The sequence below is a fragment of the Larus michahellis genome, chromosome W, assembly GCF_964199755.1.
Source record: "Larus michahellis chromosome W, bLarMic1.1, whole genome shotgun sequence".
NCBI lineage: Eukaryota > Metazoa > Chordata > Aves > Charadriiformes > Laridae > Larus > Larus michahellis.
The window spans coordinates 8,499,391-8,526,853 of record NC_133929.1 but is presented as its reverse complement, the minus strand read 5'-3'; the positions used below and the strand labels follow the sequence as shown (position 1 = coordinate 8,526,853).

The window sequence follows — 27,463 nt, the reverse complement described above, 5'->3', positions numbered from 1 at the left end:
GCTACCACGCCCACTTCCCCCCAAGCTATTTGGGGAAAAAAAGTTGCTAGAAAAGAGACACTATTTTATAAGTTTTACTCTTCCCGATTTTTCTGTATAACCCTTATTCTAAGTAGCTGACTCCTCTCCCACTGTCTAATCAACAGTAAAAACAATGTAGTCATTGAACTTTCAAAGTAGCCACACAAGAATGCTTTTCACAGTAAGACTTTGAAATTCATGCCTCTGGCTCTACATACAAACACCTTGTGTATCATCACTTCAAAATGAAAAATGGAACCTATCCACTCCTCACATGCCAATATTATTTGATATATAGATAATCCCTCTGGAGAATGACCTTTTCCAGTTTTACACACCAAAGACAGGAATTGTAAAAAGTTTAACAGGACTTAAAACAGTATTTCAGTTTGATAAACACAAGATTTTGAAAATCCAAGACTTAAACCACTGTCAATTTATTTTGCTGAAGAGTCACTGTTGTGGTTTGGGCCGGACTGGCCACTGAAACGGACAACAGACACTCTCCCCCACTCCTCTCTCCAAGGAGAGGAGGGAGAGAGAGAAAGAGATTATGAGTTTAGAAATAACTAAACTAAATGAAATATTAATAATAAAATAAAAAGAAAATAATGAAATAGATACAATATATACAAAACCGTATCAAGCTCCCAGGATGATGTCACCCACAGGCACTGTGGAAGTCCCAGACTAGACTCAGCAACAGGTGGGAACTCGATTCCAGATCTGAAGTCAGGAACCCACGGATCGGGATCAAAGGCAGACTAACAGAGACCTTCTCTGACACCGGCCATTGTAGAAAGAGGGCTGACCCTTTGATCCCTCAGCTTTTATACTGAGCATGGGGCAGGTGGGATGGAATACCCCTGTTGGTCAGTTTTGGGTCACCTGTCCTGTCCTCTCCTCCCTGCAGGTGGGACCCCTCTATGCTTTTCTGTTTCTGACTCTCCAGCAGGGCAAATAATGAAATTAGCTGACCTTGGTTGTTATAGCAATAAGTATAAGCAAAAGCCTCTCTGCTTACCATTCCTTGGCATGAACTATAAACATTGGTCTTATCACTCTCAGAGTGAACAGTTTCTGCACAATATGCTGTTAATTTCAGAGAGTTCAGTTAGTTAGAAGAGGCTTAGCTGCAAAGTAAAATTACTGAACAGAACATTGGTTCTGTTTTACATCAAACCAGGACAGTCACAAAGTCAATAACAAACACATGCAGAATCTGTGTGGAAAAATTTAAACTAAGATGGAACAAAATAGGACAAACATAAGTTGATGCAGAGTTTCTCATGAAACATTCATTTCTAAACATTCTCAGCAAGTTTTCAACTGTGGCGTTAGAGCAACGTTACAAAAAAATCATTATCTGGATTTCAAGAGTTAAAAAAAAACCCCAAAACATTTAAGTTAATTTGCTCAAAATAAGTTTATTTATCCAGATAGCTCTCACAATGAACAGCAATTCACCCCCTCATCTATACCTTTGGATAGTAATGCAAGTTTGTAAGTTAATGTATCAGCTCTACCAGAGTGGACGGTAAAGAATGAAAACTTTGGGTAAGTTCAATACATGTAAAGAAACACTTTCCACTTCAATGAAAATGTAAATCGTACTTGTTTATTCATACTACATAGAACACATTCATTTTATTTGTTAGAAGTTACATGCTGCAGGAGTCCATGTCCTCTACATGTAAACCCAGACATTTTCCTCACAGTTTCTCACTGCACAGAACTAACAACATTTAAGTTGGTTTCCCTAATCTTAGGTTAGAAATTCCATACTCCATTTTCAAACCACAGTAGAGACCAGGAGGCAGTCCCTGAATTTATTATTTAAGAGAGCAACTTGTCAAAAGCATCGATACCTTGGTGCTCATGGACCATCAATATTTTTACACCTGAGAAATAAGGAAACCAAGTCTGGTCTTGAGTTCCTCAGATATACGCACTACCATTAGATCCAAGATAAAGGTCATCAGCCATCCTAGACCAGACTATCTGTTAGGGTAGGAGAACAGAGAAGCCTTCCTAATCAAATACACCCTTACAACCAGATATTTTACAGATAAATATCTGCTCAGTATATTTAATGAAACATTTGAGTAGAAGAAAGGACTCCTGGTTACACACAAACTATTTCCTCATTTGCCTCACCGATGGTCTTATCACCGTCTTAGACTTTTCCCTCTGTATTGGGTTTGTGTGGCAAGGTTTTGGTAGCAGGGGGGCTACAGGTGTGGCTTCTGTGAGAAGATACCAGAAGCTTCCCCCATCCCCGTGTCTGATAGAGCCAGTGCCAGCCAGCTCCAAGACAGACCTGCCACTGGCCAAGGCTAAGCCAATCAGTGACAGTGCCTCTGTGATAACATATTTAAGAAGGGGGGAAAACCTGCGCAACAGCAGCCAGGAGAGATGAGTGAGAATATGTGAGGGAAAAAACTCTGCAGACACCAAGGTCAGTGAAGAAGGAAGGGGAAGAGGTGCTCCAGACATCAGAGCAGATTCCCCTGCAGCCCATGGTGAAGACCACAGTGAGGCAGGTTATTCCACTGCAGCCCATGAAGGTTAAAAGGTGGAGCAGATATCCACCTGCAGCCCATGGAGGACCCCACACCAGAGCAGGTGGATGCACCCAAAGGAAGCTGTGATCCCATGGAAAGCCCATGCTGGAGCAGGCTCCTGGCAGGACCTGTGGCCCCATGGAGAGGATCCCACACCGGAGCAGGTTTGCTGGCAGGATTTGTGACCCCATGGGGGACCCATGCTGGAGCAGTCTGTTCCTGAAGGACTGCACTCTGTGGAAAGGATTCATGCTGGAGCAGTTCATAGAGGACTGTGGTTGGACTCCACACTGGAGCAGAGGAAGAGAGTGAGGAGGAAGGAGCGGCAGAGACAACATGTGATGAACTGATCGCAACCCCCATTCCCCGTCCCCCTGCGCCATTCAGGGGGGAAAGGAGGTAGAGGAAAAACAGGAGTGAAGTTGAGCCTGGGAAGAAGGGAGGGGTGTGGGGAATGGTGTTTTAAGATTAGTTTTTATTTCTCATTATCCTACTCTGACTTTTGACTGGCAATAAATTATTTTCCCTGAGTCGAGTCTGTTTTGCCCGAGATGGTAACTGATGAGTGATCTCCCTGTCCTTATCTCAACCCACGAGCCTTTCATCGTATTTTCCTCTCCCCTGTCCAGTTGAGGAGGGGGAGTGATAGAGCAGCTTGGTAGGCACCTGGCATCCTGTCAAGGTCAACTCACCACACCCACCTTTAGTTCAGGGAGATTAATAAGCATTTTAGAAACTGTAATTAAGACACATTTAATCTAGTCAGCATTCAGGAACCTCAATACAAAAAAAGGCTAATGCAATGATAACAACAGAGAGCAGCAAATTCTAACAGTTTTTATGCTTGAACATTAGATGTTTTACATTTCTCAGCTACCAGCTATTCATTGGTGTTGCTAAGCAGTAAGTTTTTCTAAGTCTGCTCATACTCAAATTTAATATAAAGTTCATTTTAAACCAGTGTTTTCTCTGTTCAGAGCACAATGAAACAGTTAAAGTTTTAGTCTGCCTTTCATACTCTAAAGATAAACCACCTTGTGACATACTACAGTAAATCTCAAACATACTTTTATTAGGAAACAGCTTAAGCAGCCTACCAGAACTATCTACCCACTCGGTAAGCAAAGATCTTAAAAAAACAAAATAAACCCAGTACTTTATATAGCAATAGACTCAGGTTGATCAAAATTACTGCTTAATACAGGAGTATATTTGAATTTTATTCAAATTATTATGTATCAGTTCAAGCACCTAGTTCTGAAACAAAATCAATTTTTATCTGACAAAATAGCTTGCCAAGGAACTTTTGCTTGAGTTATGGTAATCTGACCAGTAAAGTTCCTTCATAAAATTTCAGAGTAAGCAGATAAAAATTTGAACTTCAGTGAAACAGGGTATTTTGCCTCATAGAAGTCCAACTTCTACTCTCAATCAAGTGTTTAGATATAAAGCTTCCATAACAGCTGAAGAAAAATTATGTGAAAACTTACTTAAAACTAAGGATCATTGAAGTGTTCTTCATACAAATACAATGAAAAATGGGATGAACTTCCAGCCTCCAAGAAAATATATTTTTCAGATCCTATCAATGTTATCAAGAAGCAGTACATTTTTTCCTACAAAGATGTATATAAATTATAGGAAAACAGCACTAACCTCCCAATTTGGAAAATATCTTATTGAAACAAGACATTTGGAGACACTTTCTCTAAGAAACATTAATGATAATCAGACTGAAAACTGGATTTAGACATTTCTGGTTTATGTTTAATTACATCAACACCTATTTATGCACATACAGCACTTTTCCAAGGCTTCTGGTATTCAGATTCCTTCATGGTAGCACGCAATGACCCAGCCTGCATTTGTGCTTAGCCAGACTTCCAGTTAAGTTCTGCAGTTCACTAGCTAAATCATTCACCAAACCTAGTCTGAAATTCAGCCCAGGGTTATCAAGTTCCATATCCCCATCACCCCGTGCCTGAAGATTCCCATGTGTGTAAAACAGTTTTTGAAATGCCAGCCCTATAGATGTGTAATCCTGCAACTTGTTCGGTGTATCCTCTTGAGACGTTTCTGAGGTACTACAAGAGTAACAAATTGCAGTATTTTTGTCTCAAAAACACTCCATGATTAACTTTGCTTTTTTTTTCATTAGAATACAGAAAAAAATCCTGGTTTTGAAACTTAATTTTGTATGGTTTAATGTTACTGCTGTATCAAAGTTAATGCAAAATTCCAAGCTATAAATGGACTAATATTCTAATTGAGATGATTTTTTTTTTAGAGGACCATTATCAAAAGACAGCACTTTAAATTTAAGAGCACTTACTGCTTATTGTAAGGATTGTCCAATAAAAGGTGAAAATTCCTAATTACATATAATACTTATATAAGCAATACTTCAAGAAGCTCAAGGTAAAAATATGGGAGAAAATTTGCATGGCCAAAGCTCGATTAGAGTTCAAGCTGGCCAGCACTGTGAAGGAGGGAAAAAAAAGGGCTTTTAAAAATATGTTAATAGCAAAAGGAGAATCAGAGATAACATTGGTCCGTTACTTGATGAGGTCAGTCACCTCACAAATAGGGACATAGACAAAGCAGAGACATTTAATGCCTTCTTCGCCTCTGTCTTTAACACTGATGATGGGCCCTGGGACCCCTGGAGGCCCGTGTTGGAAGACCATGACTGGGGGGATGATAAACTCCCAGCTGACCCTTAATTTGTTTGAGACTTGTTGCTCCAGATGGATGTGCTGGGAGTCTGGAGAGGTCCCAGTTGACTGGAAGTTGGCAAGTGTTGTCCCAATTTTCAAGAAGGGTAAGACCCTGGTAATTACAGGCCTGTCAGTCTCACTTCAGTGCCTGGTAAAATTATGGAGAAGGTTATTCTGGGAGTTATTGAAAAACACTTGAGAGACAATGCAGTCATTGGACATAGCCAGCATGGGTTCACAAGGGAAAAGTCCTGCTTAACTAAATTTCCTTTTATGACAAGGTCACCTATCTAGTTGACCAAGGGAAGCCAGTAGATGTGGGGTTTTTTTGGATCTTAGCAAAGCTTTTGATTCTGTCTCTCACAGTATCCTTCTGGACAGAATGTCCAGCATACAGCTAGACAAGTCCATAATACGATGGGTGAACAAAGGCTAACAGGTGGGGTTCAAAGAGTTATAGGTAAATGGTGTTACATCAGGCTGGCAGCCAGTCACCAGCGGGGTTCCCCAGGGCTCAGTTTTAGGGACAGTGCTCATTAATGTTTTTATAAGTGATCTGGATGCAGGAGCGGAATGTACATTAAGTAAGTTTGCCAATGATACTAAACTAGGAGGAGCTGTGGACTCCCTTGAGGGTAGAGAGGCCTTACAGAGGGATTTTGGATAGACTAGAGAGCTGGGCAATCACCAACCATATGAAATTTAACAAGAGCCAGATTCTACACCTGGGATGGGGTAATCCTGGTTATACATAGGAACTGGGGGACGAGAGTCTGGAGAGCAGTCCCGCAGAAAGAGATCTGGGGGTTTGGGTTGATGGCAAGTTGAATATGAGTAAGTGTGCCCTAGCAGCCAAAAGGGCCAACCACATCCTAGGGTGCATCAAATACAGCATGGCTAGCCGGTCAAGGGAGGTGTCCCCACCTCGAGTACTGTGTGCAGTTTTGGGTGCCTCAATATAAGAAGGACATCAAACTATTAGAGTGTGTCCAGAGGAGGGCGACCAAGATGGTGAAAAGTCTCGAGGGCAAGACTTATGAGGAGCAGATGAGGTTACTTGGCTTGTTCAGTTTGAAGAAGAGAAGGCTGAGGGGTGACCTCATCGCAGTCTACAACTTCCTCAAGGGGGGCAGTGGAGGGGGGTGCTGAGCTCCTCTCTCTGGTGACCAGCGACAGGACACAAGGAAATGGAATGAAACTGCATCAGGGGAAGTTCAGATGGGACATTAGGAAAAGGTTCTTCACCGAGAGGGTGGTCAGTCACTGAAACATGCTCCCCAGGGAAGTGGTCATGGCACCAAGCCTGTCAAGAGTTCAAGGAGCATCTGGACGACACTTTAGTCATATGGTTTAGCGTTAGGTAGTACTGCAAGGAGCAGGGAGTTGGACTCTATGATCCTTATAAGTACCTTCCAACTTGAGATATTCTGTGATCCTACCTGTATAAACCAGATGCAGAAGTTGCATTGTGCTAGGTATTGAAGTTAAACTCAACACCTTGGAGCAGTGCCTATCTTGTATCTGAAAATATACCAGATGTTTTGTGTGCTACATACTTTAAAAATACCTGACCTTCAAGCCCTTTAGGTAAAATGAAAGTAACAGAGTTCATTGGAAGAGATAAGGCATAGATAGGGAAAGCTGAATCAAAATGCTGATGGACAGTTGGGCCTTAAAAGACAAGGAGACAAAAGCCAGTAATCAGATACAGTAAAAGCAGCTAAGTGATTAAGTTTTTATCTGTCATAAATACCTTGAGTACTTTAATGACTATACAGTGAAGCTTACAACTCCCCACAAGCACCACCAGATCTAATGAGGGAGTGAGAAAGGAAATCAGAAAAAACCCATACCTTGTGTTGTTCTATTGCATCTACCCATTGTTGTCTGTGGTCTGGGTCCTGAGCTCGGAGGTACCAAACACTATCGTTTACACTAATATCAAATCTGCATTCGTCAAATTCATGGGGCTGTGAAAGAAAAGAGTATAAGAATAGCTAAAATTATCAACATGATCAACAACATCCCACACTCTAAAATACTGTAATTAGAAATACTGATTGATATTGACTTGAATTCATCCTAGATTCTAAACTCCGTTTTATGTAGCTATCTTAAATAATGAACTAACGTACACTTCCATAACGAAAAATGCCAGTCTTCTGAAACAGAAAATTCTGTTTAGTACATCCTCATTAAACAAGATTGTCACAAAAAAGTTCCACACAAACATTGACCAAACCTTCATACTTCCAAAGGAATCCTTTAGCAAAATAACTAGTGGACACAGCCAGGAAAATACACCTTTTTAAAAAAATTTCAAAGCAGGAAAGAGATATTAAAGCTATTGCTATCAATATTGATTTTAGATGGAAGGAATACCTACATCATAGCAAAAAGCACCAGAATAGAACCATAAAAGCAGACTATAGCAAAATGACAAGGCAGGCAGGCAACTAAAGGAAGCTGTGAGCACCCTCTGCCTCAACTATCTTCACTAAGACAGGACTGTCAGATAATTGGGAGCAACATGCAATCCCTTCCCATATCACCACTTGAATGCATCTAACTTTTGGTTCATATGCCTCAAATACTAAAAAGCTTTTACTAGCATTACAGTGAAGCTGGTAAGGAAAGTACAAGGGAATAAAACAATGATCTAATCTGCCCTGTGCCCTGACAGTGTCAGTTCAAAGTTACTCCCTAGCAAACATCCAACCCAGAGCACAACTTTTTCTTTTTCCTCTTCACTGAAAACTATTGTTAACAACACATAACACTGAATACATTTTTGCTGAATACAGCTGAATACATTTTTGAATACATTTTGAATTTGAATACAAAGAAAAGTTACACACACAAGTAACCACAGGAAGATAACAGGGTCAAAGGTTAAGGCAAATTATGCAATCTAAAAGACCATAAATATTGATTCCTGATACCAAAGACAAGACTACACATGTTAATATCCTTTACAACCTTCATCTTGCAGACAACTAAAGCACTGCAGATCACTTGTGAAACACTCCACAAAAGAAAAGCTAAAAGCAAGTCTCATTCAGTGTGTCATGCACAACAGTTCAGTGTCACTGAGAATTATTTTCTAAGGATCTGGAAGTCAGAAGCTACTTACACATAATACGCAATCTTTCTTGTTTAAATATACTAAGGAGGAAGAAAAGTACAACAGAAGCCAACTAGCAAATAAAAAATGAGCTAAGATGAGTTTAACAAAAGTCCAGGCCCCTCTTTTTCAAACTGCTTCTGCTACATTATTATTATTATATATGAGAAAGATGTTTACCTGCTTTAGGGTAGCAAGCCTGCCACATCAATATGTCAAGGCTTATAAGCCTGTTCCCAGCCATCCCTCTGCCAGGACCTCCTTTAGCCATGTGGTGGGGGATATGCACCTACAACAATGGAAGATTCTCCCAAAAATCAAGTGTACAAGAATTGGCTATCAAAGTTTTTCCTGCCATGACAGTATTCCTCTGCTCGATCTCTCTCTCCAAGGCCCATTGGGATAAGTTAAAAAAAATTACATGCTACACAGTTAAAAAGACTTGTCAAAACTAATCTTAGAAGCCTGCAATACTACTGATTCCACCCTTCCATACTACAACTTATTCCAGTGCACAACCATCCTTGCTGTCAGGTTTTTTTCCCCTCCATCTCTAACCTAAACATCTTTTATTGTGATTTGAGACCATTGCTTCTCTGCCCTTTTCAAAGGCAGGTTTATGTATTCCCTTTCTTTGTACAGCAACTTTTAATATATTTGAAAAACTATGCTCTGTTGCTATGACAAGGAAGGGAAATGTTTTCCTTGAGGTGTAGCTAAAACTTTTAAATGCCTTTCTGTGCCATTCACTGCATGCATACTTCATTACCTACAGTTAAGAGGCTAGGTCACAAAAATCAGGTCTAGGGTTATCCTCAGCTCACTCTGCAAAAAGTCCAATCACTGGGACTTGTGCAAAGCATTTGACACTGTCCCACACAACATCCTGGTCTCTAATTTGGAAAAGCATGGATTTGACCGATGGATCACTCAGTGGATAAGGAACTGGCTGGACGGTTGCACTCAAAGGGTTGCAGTCAATGGCTCAATGCCCGAGTGGAAACCAGCGACAAGTGGCATTCCTCAGGGGTCAGTACTGGGACCAGTGCTGTTTAACATCTTTGTCAGCAACATGAACAGCGGGATTGAGTGCACCCTCAGCAAGTTTGCTGATGACACCAGGCTGTGTGGAGCGATCAACACGCTGGAGGGAAGGGACGCCATCCAGAGGGACGTGGACAGGCTGGAGAGGTGGGCCCATGCCAACCTCATGAAGTTCAATAAGGCCAAGTGCAAGGTCCTGCACCTGGGTCATGGCAATCCCAGGCACAAATACAGGTTGGGCAGAGAATGGCTTGAGAGCAGCCCTGAGGAGAAGGACTTGGGGGTGCTGGTTGATTAGAAGCTTAACATGAGCCAGCAATGTGTGTTTGCAGCCCAGAAAGCCAACCGCATCCTGGGCTGCATCAAAAGAAGCATGGCCGGCAGGTCAAGGGAGGTGATTCTGCCCCTCTACTCTGCTCTGGTGAGACCCCACCTGGAGTACTGCGTGCAGCTCTGGAGTCCTCAGCATAAGAAGGACATGGACCTGTTGGAACGGGACCAGTGGAGGGTCACGAAGATGATCAGAAGGCTGGAGCACCTCTGCTATGAAGACAGGCTGAGAGAGTTGGGGTTATTCAGCCTGGAGAAGAGAAGGCTCTGGGGAGACCTCATAGCGGCCTTCCAGTACCTAAAAAGGGCCTACAAGAAAGCTGGGGAGGGACTTTTTACAAGGGCATGTAGTGATAAGACAAGGGGTAACATTTTTAAACTGCAAGAGGGTAGATTTAGATTAGATATCAGGAAGAAATTTTTCACTACGAGGGTGGTGAGGCACCGGAACAGGTTGCTCAGGGAAGTTGTTGAGGCCCCATCCCTGGAAGTGTTCAAGGCCAGGCTGGATGGGGCTTTGAGTAACCTGGTCCAGTGGGAGGTGTCCCTGCCCATGGCTGGGGTGTTGGAACTAGATGATCTTTAAGGTCCCTTCCAACCCGAACCTATGATTCTATGAATTTCATATTACAAAAAAGCCAGCTGAACAGGTGGTCCTGTTAGACAAGTTGGTTAAAGATAAGAAAACTCCACTAGCAATGCTAAACACTGCTTGAAAAGGAAGGTAGGAGATACATGATTTGCTCTTGATACATGCATGTTACCTGTTTACCATTTTATAGTACTTACTAATTGCCTATTTTCCATATTTTTCTGGCAACTGAAGTCAGACCCATTATTTCCCTCCTTTTCCTCTGTGTCTTTTAAAGACAGGCTTCACCAGAAGAACCCTGAATTCACTGAACATGAAAGTCAAGTTCTCTAATATGCATTTTACCAAGAGCAAATAAAACATCTGAATCACATGACCTGTTCTTTTCTTAACCCAGAACAAGTCAAGTTGTTGCCGATTAACCCTTTTCTCAACCAAGAATGAGTTCATATCATCATTTTCATTGATAACTTGACAGACAAATACGTAATTTTTTGGTATCATATCTGTTACATTCTCCTCTCCACCGAGCTCTGGACAAACTTCCTTAGTTTCCCTCTTGCTATAAATGCTTTTATTGTTTTCTATAGCTGCATCTAGCAGAGACCACAAAGCATTATTCACCACTTCTCAGGTCTGTCTTTTATTCTTCTAACATCCTCCTCAGACTAGTTTGAGCCTCCCCTTACACGTTTCAAGTTTTTCCATTTCTTTTCCCTTTATTTTCTTCCTGTAGATCTCACCTAATTTCATTTAGATCTCTCTTTATCTGAAGTTCACTGTTTCTAGCCTAGTGTTCGCTTTCCTCCATACGCTCAGAAGGAATTATAAAATGGTATAGTTCTTAGCCAGCCACCAGACAAGACATTGCAGGAAAAACAGCAATTTTCAAGTGTAACAAGCTAAGGACCCATGTCAAGGCCAGGATACGTCCTACTGCCCTTTCACAAGCAAGACAAGGCAAGAAAGAGAAGAATGTTTCAGTCACACAGGGAAGCGGAAAGCAAGTAGGAGTCACTATCTACCCTCAGGGCCTAAAGCAAGTTGGAGAATTTCAGCTGCTTTTTCCTAACACCCCTATCCCTCAGCAGCCTCAAGCAGCATACACAAATTGAGAGGGCACTGGTGAACAAAACCCAGATTGACAGGACACTGTGAATGGGAGCACCTGAAAACCTTTATAAAGTTTTCAAAGGTGAGTTTGGAAGATTAAGTCTGTGGCAGAGGCAGCCTGTATGTACACCAAGGGCTTCTTCTAGAGCCAGCATTTCAAAGAACAGCAGCTAAATCATAATTCCATACAAGAATACGCTGCAAGAAACAGGCCTCCGGCATCACCAAACATCCTTTCTGTATGCCTCCCAAAGCTTTCTTCCAAGGCACCTGCAGAGAATCCTGCTGAAATAAAGGCAATTGCAAGTATTCAAGTATCCCAGATTTTTCTGTATAAAACCAATACTAGCTCTTAAATTCTAAACAAGCAATTTACACAAACATTTACTTGGCTACAGTTACTGAGGAAGTCCGTAGCCAGCTCAGGTCTCATGAGTCATAGCTAACTGCATTGCCACAAAATCCTTCCTGCTATACAGCTCTCAAGCCTAAGGTATTCATGAAACAAGCTTTAGAGCAGTATCCGCTTGAAAAAAAAAAATACTAGTTCGAGCGCTTAAGGCAAATCACACAGGGAGGTTTAAGTGGTTTTATATGCTTCAACCTTCAAGAGTGCTCCATGGGGGGGGGGAATACTTGAAGAAACTTCTGCTTGCTAAACCAGTCTCACTACTCTAAATGGCATTTCTTCTTTTCTCTGCAGAGGAAAGGTAGGGCAGTTCATAGCAGATCTGACTCAAGTCTGTACATTGCAACTATTAAGTGTACTTGTGCTGCTATTCCCATTGCAGAAGTAAAACTTCTCTACAGTGAAGTTATTTTAAAAATTTGAAGTTTTTTTTGTATCAAGAAAATACTAAGCAGGGCACTAGGACAAGACAAACAATACGGGCCTACAGAAAACAAGAATCACCATTCTTTAGTTCTCTCTCAGACAGGAACAGCATTAGCATAAATGTGACAGAGACTGTTATTTATCCTAGCTCCACCAGTTCAGTTATTAACAAAACAATACCATATACTGCTATGGAGATAACTGCAGCTTACAATACACTGTAATAACATATACAAACTGAGTGAGGACAAACATTGTGCTCACCTAATTCAGCAGTACAAAGCTTTGATATACCCGTTTTTATTGGTTTTGGTGTGGTTTTTTTGTGATGCCAGGAAGTAATTTTTTAATATAAGATTAAGGAAAATTTAGTATAGCTGCACATTGATTTTGCCGACAGCTAAATGTGCAAAACTGTTCAGCTGCTGAATATAATTATTGATATCTCACTATATTATTGAATTTCTAAATTTCAGAGTCCTGGTTTAAGGTAAAACGGAACCAATGTTCTCTTCAGTAATTTTACTTTTTAGCTAAGCCTCTTCTAACTAACTGAACTCTCTGAAATTAAGGGTATATTTTTAAGACAGTAGTCTGCTCCCAGAGTGATAAGACTTGATTATTTATAGTTTATGCCAAGGAATAGTATGCAGAAAGGCTCTTGCTTATACTTATTGCTATAACAACCAAGGTCAGCTAAGTTTGTTATTTGCCCCATTGGAGGGTTGGAAGTGGAAGAGCATAGAGGGGTCCCACCTGCAGGGAGGGGAGGACAGGACAGGAGACCCAAAACTGACCAACAGGGGTATTCCATCCCATCTGCCCCATGCTCAGTACAAAAGCTGTGGGATCAAAGGGTCAGCCTCTTTCTTCAATGGCCAGTGTCCAAGGAGGACCCTGTCCATCTGCCTTTGATCCTGATCTGTGCATCCCTGACTCCAGTTCCAGAATACAGTTCCCATCCGTCACTGAGTCCAGTCTGGGACTTCCCCAGTGCCTGCCAGTGACATGATCATCATCCTAGGAGCTTGATAGTGGGTTTGTATATATTTCATTATTTTCTTTTTATTATTAATATTTTCATTAAAGTAATTTAGTTTCTTCTAAACTCGTAAATCTCTTTCTCTCTCTCCCTCCTCTCCTTGGAGAGAGAGGTGGGGGAGAGCATCTATCATTTGTTTCAGTGGCCAATCCGGCCCAAACCATGACAGATTTATTGGCGCCCAACGTGGGGCTTGACCAGGGCTTGGATAGATTGCCTGAATAGTTTGAATTCCAGCTTGCTCAGAGATTAAAACAGACAGCTCACCCCATGTCCTTCTTAAGTGAAATGTTATATCATGCCTTTAGAGACCTTTGTTTAAAGTTAATTGATGCAACGCTGCTTAACCTGATGCATGTGTTGCATGGTTTATTTGCTCTTTCTGTTTGTATGTGGTGGTTTAAACGTGCTATTCTGCTGTGGTTTGGGATTCAGATCTATAATATGATTTCTTGGATAACGGTTCTACCTGCATATCTTGGGTATCATGTAATGGATTCTATTACTAATTACACTTTTGATTTTACCTGGGGAAAGTTTACTTCACCCTTTAATGCTTATGCCAAATTGACACTATCAGAGCTAGGGGATGGAAACCTTAGATATAAGCCATATTCCATGAAACTTTTAACACTAATTTTCACATTCATCCTGCTAGAACACCAGATTACTTTTCTGTGGACTGAGTTATCATAGCCATAAGATCTCATAAGAGAACTATATTCGTAAAAGAGTAATTTTACAATGAAAGCAAATATTAAGTACTACCTAGTTTATTTCCTCTAATAAAACTATTTCAAAATTGTGAAAAATCTTTGCTTTAGAAAAGGCATTTTGTAAAGCAATGCATTTTGGTTTACTTAGGTTTTACAAAATTCTCTTAAGGGGAAAAAAAGCTATCTGTGTTTTGCCAATTAATACTATGCTTGGTAAGAATTTTACCAGACAAGAGAGATCTAAAAACATGGTCTCTCATGCCCTATTAAATACTAAGGAGAAGTATTAAGTCAAGTTAGTATATTTCTTTCTGGAGTCACTGCTCATTTTCAGCATACAGCCTGAACACTGCTCATCCAAATGGTCTACTCCTTGTTGTATCCTCCCTTGACATTATTTCCTCTGAGCAAGCATCATCACTGTATTTTCCTTTCGAGATTTCTTCCTTCCCCAAAGTTGAAGTACACGCAGCAAAATCCTGCCTCTGCTTAGGAACTTGTCCTCTCCTTGTCCCTTCTTATTCTTTTAAACAAGTACATTAATCACAAGCTATATCTATGATGACTCTAGATTATTGCGGTGGATATACCCTAGCTGGCTGACAGACCCCCACCCAGCTGCTCTCTCGCTTCCCCTCCTCAACTATACAGGGGAAGAAAATAAGATGAAAAACTGTGGGTCAAGATAGAGACAGGGAAACCGCTTACCAATTGCCATAATGGGCAAACCAGACTAATTCATTTAATCTACTGCCAATTAAAAATAAGAGTTGGGTGATGAGAAACAAAGACAAAACTAAAAACAAAGGAGCAGGGGAAGGGGGGGTTGCAGTCAGTTCATAATATTTCAACTCTGCCACTCCTTCCTCACAATTTTCCCCTGCTCCAGGATGGTTCCTCTCCATGGCTACAGCCCTTCAGAATAAACCTACTCTAGCATCGGCTCTCCACAGGATACAGCCTTCTGCAGTGCAAATCTAGCTGCTGTGGTGTGGGTTCCTCCCCAGGGTGCAGTGTGTATATCCAGTCCTGCGTGGTCCTCTCCACGGGCTGCAGGGAAATGCCTGCTGTGCAGCAGTCTCCTCCAGGAGATCTTTGCTCGGCGCATGGAACACCACCTCCTGCTCTCACCGCAGGGCTTTCTCACACTTTTTTCCCCCCTCACTCCTCTTTCTCTCACACTGCTGCACAGCGTTTATGCCCTTTCTTAACTGTTTACCCCGAGGCACCACCACAGTGACTGGGGGGCTCAGCTGTACCCTGCAGTGGGTCCACTAGAGCCAGCTGAAACTGGCTGTGTCCAGTGCACGGCAGCCCCAGCCTCTCCTCACAGAGGCTGCCCTGCAGCCCCCACCCTTGCCACATATACCCAATGCAATTATAAAAGTGCATAAAGATCCTTTTTTCTCTACAAGTTATTTTTGAAGACACTTGGCTTTGGAAGTATAAACATTAAAGTTACTAAATAAAGTCATTAATTTTGCAAGGGTTTTTTTTTGGTTTGTTTGGCTAGTTGTTTGTTTTGTTTGTTTGTTTTGGTTTTTGTTTTGTTTTTTTTTAATATCATTAACTGTCCTAGACCTAACTGTCAGGGTAGAACAACTTAGAAAAAGCATTGTATTTCATTGTTTATCATACATTTTATTCAAAATGTACTGAAAACCCAAGAGGTGTGGCAAGTTCTAATTCACTGAATTTGCAATACTTTTTTTATTTTTCCTGAAACAAAATCCAAGTAGATCCACAAACCTGGGGAATTAGGGTCAGCCAAAATTCACAATACAAAATTCTGGTTTCCCTTTCTGAATTCCAAAATCCAGACAAAACCTAGTAGAAACATTAGACTAGGATGTTTTGTCTTTCCTTACTGTTATTCTTAAGCAATAAGAATCTACTTTTTAGTTACATCGGCTGGCTGTATTTTTTACAGAATATAGGAAAACATTGCAAACAAGTAAACGAGACCACTTTATGTCTACCAAAACAGTGATGATCCTTTTAGGTGGCAAAACATGGGACATCTAATCATTCTATGATTCGTTCATTACTACATTAAAAAGAAAAACTCTCATAATGGCACATTTACATGTATAGAAAAATCTTATCAAGAAAATAGGCTTTAAAAATATAAAAGCTTATTAAGTGTTTTTACATTCTTTGCTATTACCCAAATATTTCACTTCAGATCTTGTGTTAGGATATTTGCCTTTCCAAGTGTAATGAATATTGCTTTTTCTTTTAAACAATAATTATCTTGTCTTTTCAAACCTTGGCTGAAGTAGAGGCCCACTGCACCCATGAAAGCAGAAACACACTAAGCAGAATTGCACACTATGCAACTTTAAAATTAGCTTGGTTTAATCCATTGCAAAGAAGCCCTCTCATCTGAGAATCTCCTTTTGAAGTCTGGAACAAGCATATATTACATGTGTTACTTCTGCAGTTAAACCACATTTTAAACTTGAAACCCAAGGTTCTCAAGAATAAATCCGGTGAATCTGCACACCTGTCAAAGATGTTCAGATGCAGAAGTGATCATATCAAAATAATTTTTAGTAATTTTTGTGTGGAATCAATTATCCTATAGTCCTACAGTACCAAATTTGTTAACGAATATTTTATCCAGTTATTTCCTGTTAATAATGTGGAATTACTATGTAGTATCAAGTCATGCTGTATTGGTTTATATGCAAACACACCTCTGACACATGCTATTCCCAACTGTCCACTGAAAAACCAATGACTTGCAATAGCAAAATCTAGAATATAACAAACATGCACTTGAAATATCAGCTAAACTTTGATCAAAGACATGAAATGGCACTGTGTTATTAGAAGAAATAAGGGCAAGACTGTTGTAAAACAGCATGTGCACACAGCCACTGCCTGAAGTGATCTACCATTGACTGTGGATACTCCATGGATTAGTGAAGAGGTGTTAACAGATTTAGATATACACTGTGAGAAATGAGGATATTAACCAATGGGCCTGTCCTATTTGAACACAGTCTGAAGAACCCTAAACTTTATTAAAGTAATAACTTGTGTTTAGTGCTAACTATCAGTTAATAACTCCAGGATATAAGATATAGTGTGGGCAAGTAACGGAACATCGTTGAGGAAGACTGTAAACATGCTCAAGTGACTCACACATGGGGTGCTGGAAAACACACATATCACACTAATCGTTGCTTAGTCTTATGTGCTCGACAAGTAGAACACCCACACTTAGATAACGTAGGCCTGTGATGGACTCAGGGGCACCTTATCAAACATGCCTGAGATTCCTGCCCTGCTGTTGAAGAAGATCAAAGCACAGGGAAAAACTACACCTGCTTGAACCATTGAAATACGGGCAAAACCAACAAGTTTGAACTCTCACTCTCTCACTAACAAGGACTCTCTCTTGCTCCATGGTGCCTGCGTCCTCTGCTTGTGTGCCTCTGCCTGGGTGTTGCTTCAGAGATTCCCCAATCCATGAGGTATCGAGATTAAATTTGTTCTTTGCCTTTCATCCGTGGTTCTGTGTCAGCTCACGCACATGGATACTGGAAATGGAAGCCTGCGTGTTGTCACCTTGGTGGGAATTAAACCAGAGAACTGAGTCCCCTGCAGGAAAAATGCAAATGATGCTTCTCAGCTATCCATTAGGAGCAAAATATTTGTAATATCTGCCAACATCATACATTAGCCATGGAAAAAAAAAATAAATCAGAATTATACCACCTGGAAAAACATCAGCTTAGAATTGATATGAAATCGCTGAGTTTAACTTCTTCCTGTATATGATGGGATTCCTAATGAGTTTGAGTTATTAATCAGGCAAGAAGCAAGGCAACTTCATGTCAACTTTAGAGAATGCAGAAACCCCACATATCACTTTCTTTAGTTTTAATAGGACAGTCAAATACAGGAACAGGAATCACATACACTGCTGCACCCCTAAAATCACTATTTGTGTATTGTTTAGCTGTCTTTTTGTTATATCTCATACTGTGTACTGCAGTATGCCATGAAAGATCCAGAAGCTGTGCATACACCAACAGTCCAATGTGGATTTCACAAGAAAACCATTAGGCAACACCCAGACAGGATACTCTACCCTAAGAGCAAAGCCATGCTTTACAGCAGTACTGTTGAGCTGTCAGAGAGAGTACAGCACCCTGGACTCACACTTACAGTGATGGGAATGTAGTTTCCATCCTATGAAAGCAGGGAAGCTGCAGCTAGAGCAGAGGCCTGACATACCCACAAAAGCAGCACACTAAGACTAAGATTAGCTTGCTTTGAATCCAAACATAAGCAATTTAATATAGTACAACTGTATAAGCATTTCTATAAATGCAATACTACCATTACTAACAACATGCCACAAGCCTTATGCTAACTATGCAAGGCCCCAGTCCTGATCTGTAAGGCTCATTATGAACTTGTTATGAAAATTGGCTCGGGGAACTAGAGCTTGGTACCAGGTATCTCTTGTTATGACATACAATTTAAGCATGAGATAACAAAGGCCCTGAAAACATGGACACAGGCTAAAAGCAGAGGCCCCAGAACCATAAACAACTCATTAATAGTCAATTACTGGTCAGTGAAAAAGTGCAGCCTCCAGAGCTGGGAAGACTGCTTTTGCTCTAAGCAGCAGCAGCTACACAAGGGGGCAGGGCAAAAAAACCCCAACCAAACAAAAAACCCCCCAAACCAAACAAAAAACCCAACAAAAAAAACAAAACACACAAAACAGCTGAGCAACAGGGCAATGCACCTGCTGCAGCCTGGGAAAGTAACACTTCCTCCCTCCCCCCCCGCATCACACAGCATGTAGTCCAAGATCAGGAGCTAAGGATTAAAAATCACCTAGAAACTCAATCATTTACAAGAGATGGTTATAAAAGATCTCAAATTGCAGCAGGGTTAGCAGAAGATGCCTACTTCAATTCTGTCCCTATCCTGTTGTCTGTGTCCCATCCTCCCCATTAAGAAGCTCTCCAGCCAGGTGACCTTGACCTCAGCAACTAGGACCATCAGGAACAAAAATATCAAGCTAGCTATATGGCATTGGCTCCATGGTACTGCATACTTGCAGCTAATTTAGGATATAAGTGTTAAAGACTGACTGCCTTGAATACATAATGATAATGGTTAGTTGTAAAAAAAAGGGAGTTAGTTGTAAAAAATAATGTATAGTGATAATTAACAACATGTAAGAGCTAATTATAAGCATAAGGTATGTTGCTAACAAATGTCAGCCTAAAAGCTTTAGAATGAAAGTTTAAAATTGACCTGATGTCAGTCTAAACTCTCTCATCACAACTATTTCTAATTCCTTGAGATATATATAAAAATTCTATTTGTGTACATATATACAGATACTATATATGCACACATATTTAGTTGTGAAACAACTTTTCTCCTGCAACTAAAGTTTTAAGAATATATTAGATACTAGTCACAATGCAATCTGGGTTAAGTGTCTGGAGACATAGGGGAGCAAACTGTTCAACTGGTCCTCTTAACTGGGGAATGGTAGACTTCAACTGAGTGGAAAGATGTGCCAAACAGACTAAGAAGTGTCTGAAGCCTGCCAGGTGATTTGATCCAAACCACATTTATTAGAATTCATGAGGAACACAGCAAAAGCAGCAACTGAAGTTTATGTCTAGAGGAGGAGGCAAAAAGATGAACTCCGAGAAACAGAAACAATACTAAAGAAGTCATCTGTGAAGAACTACTGTGTGTAGAACAGAAGAAACCCACCCTGTATGAACTCAAGAAAACCACCCTTTCGGAAGTCCATTCTGAAAGGGAATGGCTTGCAACTTGTATATTAATATAAAACATCATTACTACTTTCATTAAGCAACAGTTCTTTCCAATTACTGTTTCTGGAAACAAACTAGTTTACTAAAAATATCTACATTATGCAAACTGCATTCATTACTCAGTCCTAGTCCAGGCATTTACACAGAACTGTATAAACATCTCTTTACAACACAATAACAGCAAAATGTTCTAAAAAAAAAAAAAGACTAATAAATGATAGCATATTTCCATTAAGATTTTTACATGAGCATGCATCATCTCGGTATAACCAAAACCAAAGAAAAATCATTGTATCATAGTTATTGCATCTTGTTTAAGCTACCAAATTAGAAATCAAAAAGTTTTTCTACATCAGTAATACAGAAAGTAAAATGAAGACCAACCACTGGATTAAAACAATACGGCAGGTATGAATCCTATCTGAATAAAAGCTCAAATTTAAGTTGGAACATAAGCTTTTTGAACTCTTCCTGTATAGGTAAGTCACCTGTAGTGACAAAATAATACAAGGTGTACACATGGCTGAGTTAAAGCATTCTTAAAAATTATCAAGCATGACATTTCTCTAAGTGTTTTTCAAGATCCATGCAGAAGAGCTGTCCTGACCAGCCAAGTCCTTTCTGGAAAAAACCTAGAACTCATGAGGTAAACACTTCATTGTCAATAATTTGTAAACAGGTTTGAAAAAATCATAGAATCTTCATGGTTGGAAAGGACCTTTGAGATCATTGAGTCCAACCAAACAACCTACAATCTCTGCCACTAGAGCATGCCCTGAAGTGCCACATCTACACAGTTCTTAAACACCTCTAGGGATGGTGACTCAACCACCTCCCTGGGCAGGCTGTTCCAGTGCCTGACCACTCTTTCAGTAAAGTAATTCTCCCTAATATCTAATCTAAACCTCCCCTGCTGCAACTTCAGACCATTCCCTCTGGTCCTGTCATTATTCACCTGGGAGAAGAGGCCAACACCCACCTCTCTCCAACCTCCTTTCAGGTAGTTGTAGAGGGCAATGAGGTCTCCCCTCAGCCTCCTCTTCTCCAGGCTAAACATGCCCAGCTCCCTCAGCCTCTCCTCATATGACTTGGTCTCCAGACCCCTCACCAGCCTGGTAGCTCTCCTCTGGACATGCTCCAGCACTTCAATGTCCCTCCTGTACAGAGGGGCCCAGAACTAAACACAGTACTCGAGGTGAGGCCTCACCAGTGCCAAGTACAGAGGCACCATCACTTCCCTGCTCCTGCTGCCCACGCTATTCCTGATACAAGCCAGAATGCTGTTGGCCCTCTTGGCCACCTGGGCACACTGCTGGCTCATATTCAGCCAGCAGTACGACAAACACCCACAGGTCCTTTTCTCCCAGGCAGCTTTCCAGCCACTCTTCCCCAAGCCTGTAGCGTTGCTTGGGGTTGTTGTGACCAAAATGCAGGACCCGGCACTTGGCCTTATTAAACCTCATACAGTTGGCCTTGGCCCATCGATCCAGCCTGTCCAGGTCCCTCTGTAGAGCCTTCCGACCCTCAAGCAAATCAACACTCCCACCTAGCTTGGTGTCATCTGCAAACTTACTGAGGGTGCACTCAATCCCCTCATCCAGATCATCAATAAAGATATTAAACAAAACTGGCCCCAAAACTGAGCCCTGAGGGACACCACTGGTGACCGGCCACCAAGAGGATTTCACCCCATTAATCACAACTCTCTGGGCACGGCCATCCAGCCGGTTTTTAACCCAGCAAAGAGTCTATTAATCTAAATTACCACCAGGATTAAATTTGTGCTGGCCTTTCTGTGAGACTGCCTGGAGCTGGAGGGGTGGGGGGCAGCCCACAGCAGATAAGAGTTATTCTATGCATACCATTTTACTTCTTGATATATCACACTGTCACTGCATGAGATAATACAAGTCCCTCTGTACAAAAGCAGCAATGGCACTATCAGAATAGACAGTAATCAAGGCAAAGATAGTACAAGCTGAAAGGCAAGTTTCCCTGGAAGTTGGGCTTCGAATGCTACAAAGTGTTTCTGTGTGTTCTTTTAATGACAGACCCTAGACCTTCTAACTCCAAAGCTGAATCCCACAGATCTACCACTACAGGACTGCCATCAACATCCACTCCTAGCCACGTACATAGAAGACCCCATTGAAAGCTTGACTTTAGGAATTAAACTACAGAGTTTTAGGTAATGAAGGATATCTTTAATAAACGCTATCTGCCTCCGACAATCAACTGCAGCAGTAATTTAGGATGTCCAAGCTAGAGTAATGGAACAAAGCTTAAATCTGTGCATATATCAACTTTTTATAATACCCATAATTTCTTCTTATCCCTTGACCACATAGCAGAACTTCTAACTTGAGTTCAAGCCTCCACTGTTATAAACTGGTTAAACACCTTTGAGGTGTTTTTCATTATCTGGCTAAAAGCAACTCAGTATCACGTATTGACTTTCATTGTCCTCCTTCATAACTTAATTCACATGGCTAGTTCTTGACAGTTCATTACTTGATGTAGTCCAGTGAGTATACAATAAATATTCATCCTTTAACCCTCTATTCCAGAGAAATCAGCTTTTCTCAGTCCCAGTGGTTAATATAGCAAGTAGCCCAACCAGATCCCATGTTTTACATTCAATTAAAGACTACTGTCACAGGAACCTACCTGTTTTGTGAGATATTACATTACAATTCTACACTTAAAATACCTAAAGAAGCTACTTTAATGAGCTAATTTAACAAGCCTTCCTTCCTCTCATTAATTGAAGAGGGGAGAGACAAGTGCTATTTTATAAAAAAATATCCCTGTAGAATTATCTATCAATCTCTGCCCAATATGATAGGAATGATAAAACAAGATCAGAAAAGACTATGGCTTTCGAAATGCAGCAGTCATGTCTCTTAATTCATACTATGACATATCATTAGGCTTATCTTCATTGCTTGAAGTACAGTAAGACTACTCAGTGAGAGCAGCTTTCCAAATTCATGCCTACACATCAATGAAACATGGACATTCTATACTACTAGTAGCATTAATTACACACAGAAAATCGTTACGTCCCCCATCGAAGACAAACATGCATACCTAATCTGAGCACATAAAAGAAAGCTTAATGAGAATCCAATCCCCACTTGTGGAATAATTACTAAATTGGCCAAGAATACAAAAGTACAGCATTGTTCACACATTAAGGAAAGTCATAAAATCAAGAGGCTTCTGAGGTAGAATACAGCCGCAGCTAGCACACGAAGAATGCAACATCTGTGATTCCCTGTACAAGGTTGTTTGTGAAACTACACGAGGGATGGAACGGAACGCGCTTGTTCCGTGGCCTTCCCTTGTGACGCATAGCAGATATGGGGATGAGATGGTACTACGGAACTGATAAGCGGCCTACATGCTACCCGAGCCAACATTTCATCAAGTGTTGATGAAATGCTGTCCTTTTGTGCGAACTTTGCTCACCACAATGTACCAAAACACACCTCCATCCCGGAGGCTATCCGCCCCCGAGGTGTGAACACTCCTCCTTGAATACATTAATCATAATAAAAGTATGTATGACTAAAGTCACTCAAACTCCACTTTGAAGATAAAAAAATAATATAAAAATAGCCCAAGAGAGAGGGGATGTCAGGGAAGACACCATCGCAAAAGAATTCCACCGCTGATTTCCGGGATCAGTCGACGGGCTGAGCCTTTCTTCCCCCCCATAGGGACGCCTTTGGGTAAGACTTCGATTACACCGAGTGCTTTCTCGGGGACTTAGAAATTTCTCTAGAGACTCTCTACCCTACATTTATAGCCAGGCTGTATCGTTTATAATTCTGTCGCGCATTTGTATACTTAACAATATCTTTGTTTGCACGTGCTTTGCAGACAGTGTATTTATCACCGGCCATCCTAAAGAACCTGTATATCTGTTGTTTAAATAAACTGCACTGTTTAAGTAGCTAGCCGTTTCGCTTTCTCACTGAACGCGACCAAAACTTGAGAGAGGCCGTGCTAGTTCAGGAGCACGACTAGACTGAAGGTGCAGTCCACTATTAGTGTATCCAAAGTGTAATAGTTTAATACATATTAAACACGATTGGACTGATAGTGCTGAATTGGGCATCACTCAGAATTTAAACCTAGCCGCACCTAGCCTCCCACCTCGGTGAGGAGTGTTAGAACGCAAGGGGGTTTATCTTCTGCCAAAACCGCTTGGCCCCGTTTCACGTAACAGAATTTGGCGTAGTCGGCAGGATTGCCATGGATAAACTGCTGCAAAAATATGATTGTGCCCCTTCCCAGGCTGGGAAGGAGTGGGCCCATAAATTTTGGAAGGATGAAGAGAAAGTGGTGGAACGTATTGAAGAGTGTCGGGCTTCACTAAAGCTCAGAGCAGGGAAAGGCAAGGGTGTGATTTGTGCTGTGTTAGGCGCCTGTTTATCTTGTGCACAACAAGAAGCTAGAGAAACCCCTGCTCCTAATCTGATTTCAGCTGTAGAATATGCAACCCTGAAATCGGAGAATGAGGTGCTGAAGTCATCATTAGCCTTGCAAAAGGAGACAGGAGAAAAATTAAGAACTCACGTCGATAAGCTTGTGAGTGAGAATGAATGTTTAGGAAACCAGAATGCTCAACTTAAAATATTATTAGAAAGGGTGACTGGGCTCTTAGATAAAATGCAGCCCTCGACCCAGGTCCAACAGATTCGTAAGTTAATGTGTTATCCAAATTCCGGAACCCAGACCGGAGATTTTTTGTCTAATAGTGAGGATGACGAAGAAGATGAGGAGGAAAGGACTTTTACTTTGAAATCCCAAGTTTTCCCTTTACGTCCTCTGGTTAAAACTGAAACTGCGGTTGATGACGATGATGAAATTCACACCACTGTGCGTACCGTTCCATGGACACCAACCGAGTTAACAAAAATAAGGGAGAAATATTCGAGGCGACCAGAAGAGTCAGCTGTTGAGTACGTGTGGCGAGTTTCTTCTGAAGGGGGGGACAGAATTATGCTGAGTGAGGAAGAAGCAGGGGATTCTTGGGGACCAGGAGTGTTTTTAACAACTATTCCTGGTGGACCTTGCTGTCTTTTTAACCCCGTCGGTCAAGTAAGACTGAGCAGATTCCCTTTTCTTTTGTGTCTTACAGGAACCTTAGATGAACTGTACGTGGACAGACGAACTGTTGCCACCTCACAACGACTGAAGAGAGATGTGACTGGTATCTTAGGAACAGGACTGGGAGTCTTAAATAGTATAGATGCTGAGATACTTGCAAACAAACTAGTCACAACCACTACTGATCTAGACAAATTAAAACATCCTCTACAGTCCTCTCTATCAGCATTGGGAAATCACCAATGGCTTTTATCGAATATATTGCCTCAGTGGGAAGAAACAGGTGAAAAAGACCATCAGCTGATCACAAATGCACTTGGTACAACCCAAAACAATGTTTCCTTGGCTCTTAGTTGTATCCAAGCCCAATTGTGGATGCAATCTATGACAGCCGCAATCATAAGGGAAGGTGAAGAAGGCACCTTGCCCACTGAAATTCGAAAAGTAATATGGGATAATGCAATTGAGTTTGAGAGAAAATTTCAATCCTGGTGGTATCTGGTTAATTTCACCTACGATCCCACCGAGAGCAAGGCCACAGCTTTTGTCTTAACAATACGCAATGCCTCAGTATACACCATATACCCAATCATCGCACTGGGGTTGAATCACCATGGAGCTATACTCCATCCGGTAGAGCATAGAGTGTGGGCACAACAAAATGAGAATAAGTGGCAAACTGTTGATGTTGAAGCATGCATTTCACAAGATCAACAAGGATTCATTTGTGAGAGTAATACTCTCAAGGCACAAGACATTTGTCTTGACACCAACCAGAATGTTTGTCACTTTGAGATACATCCCGATGAAACCCCAGAAACTGTGCTTGTATATATTGGGAAAGGGTGTGTTTGCATGAGGTCTCCCTGTACTTTTGTATTCGTAGATGACATAGCAGTAGATATAAGTAATAACTCAAATCTTTGTGTTTGTAACTTTACTAACATCATTGGATGTGACTTCAGTTATTCAGCTCCTGTTACGTCTTTTCAATTGCTACAATCTAATTACACATTGATTCGAGATTTGCTGCCTACCCCTATCGGAATGAATCTCTCACTAGTGAAGAAGTTGCTACAACACGATGAATTGAAGCGATTGTTGAAAGAGGCCCAAGAAAATGGACAAAGAACTCTGATTACTGTCCATCATGATGTTGAAGAAATACACCATGTACTGGAAAGGGTCAAGAGAGACGGGGGACATGAATGGTGGGACACCCTCTTTGGATGGCCACCAACAGCTACAGGACTTTTTAACAAGATGCTCCATCCTGTTGTTGCTTTACTAGTACTCACTGTATTGTGTTTTGCTTTGACAATTGTTTTGTATGTTAGACTGTGGATTATGATGAAAAGCTTAACTCGCTTAATCACCCCACAAGAAGTATTTGCACTTGATATCCCTCGCCATAAGAGGACATGTGATATTCCCCATCAGTATTGATTATCGTGGAGCTTGAGTGACTGTAGTCACGGGGTGGATTATGTGGAATAATTACTAAATTGGCCAAGAATACAAAAGTACAGCATTGTTCACACATTAAGGAAAGTCATAAAATCAAGAGGCTTCTGAGGTAGAATACAGCCGCAGCTAGCGCACGAAGAACCCAACATCTGTGATTCCCTGTACAAGGTTGTTTGCAAAACTACACGAGGGATGGAACGGAACGCACTTGTTCCGTGGCCTTCCCTTGTGACGCATAGCAGATATGGGGATGAGATGGTACTACGGAACTGATAAGCGGCCTACACGCTACCCGAGCCAACATTTCATCAAATGTTGATGAAATGCTGTCCTTTTGTGCGAACTTTGCTCACCACAATGTACCAAAACACACCTCCATCCCGGAGGCTATCCGCCCCCAAGGTGTGAACACTCCTCCTTGAATACATTAATCATAATAAAAGTACGTATGACTAAAGTCACTCAAACTCCACTTTGAAGATAAAAAAATAATATAAAAATAGCCCAAGAGAGAGGGGATGTCAGGGAAGACAACATCGCAAAGAATTCCACCGCTGATTTCCGGGATCAGTCGATGGGCTGAGCCTTTCTTCCCCCCGCCATAGGGACGCCTTTGGGTAAGACTTCGATTACACCGAGTGCTTTCTCGGGGACTTAGAAATTTCTCTAGAGACTCTCTACCCTACATTTATAGCCAGGCTGTATCGTTTATAATTCTGTCGCGCATTTGTATACTTAACAATATCTTTGTTTGCACGTGCTTTGCAGACAGTGTATTTATCACCGGCCATCCTAAAGAACCTGTATATCTGTTGTTTAAATAAACTGCACTGTTTAAGTAGCTAGCCGTTTCGCTTTCTCACTGAACGCGACCAAAACTTGAGAGAGGCCGTGCTAGTTCAGGAGCACGACTAGACTGAAGGTGCAGTCCACTATTAGCGTATCCAAATCGTAA

General features: G+C 41.2%; 2 protein-coding genes across 11 annotated transcripts in view; one reads left to right on the top strand and one right to left on the bottom strand.

The window, feature by feature from the left end:
* The window catches only part of LOC141735420 (ceramide transfer protein-like), a 123,239-nt gene that overhangs the window by 86,141 nt on the left and 9,635 nt on the right, over positions 1–27,463 (bottom strand). For 9 of the 10 annotated variants that reach the window (XM_074568125.1, XM_074568126.1, XM_074568128.1 and 6 more), the window contains exon 3: positions 7,156–7,272. In XM_074568125.1, the coding sequence (XP_074424226.1) occupies positions 7,156–7,272 (117 nt within the window). Of the gene's footprint in view, positions 1–7,155; positions 7,273–8,606; positions 8,716–27,463 lie in introns of those variants that run through there. The other variant, XM_074568134.1, reaches the window with a different exon arrangement.
* On the top strand, positions 23,575–27,347 carry LOC141735533 (uncharacterized). The gene is made up of 2 exons (XM_074568491.1): positions 23,575–23,657; positions 25,073–27,347. The coding sequence occupies exon 2, from the start codon at positions 25,417–25,419 to the stop codon at positions 26,485–26,487; it is 1,071 nt and encodes a 356-aa protein (XP_074424592.1). The 5' UTR covers positions 23,575–23,657; positions 25,073–25,416; the 3' UTR covers positions 26,488–27,347.

Bases quoted from the DNA above. Each gene is read 5' to 3' on its own strand.
- LOC141735533 (XM_074568491.1), top strand. From the start codon at position 25,417: ATGCAATCTATGACAGCCGCAATCATAAGGGAAGGTGAAGAAGGCACC.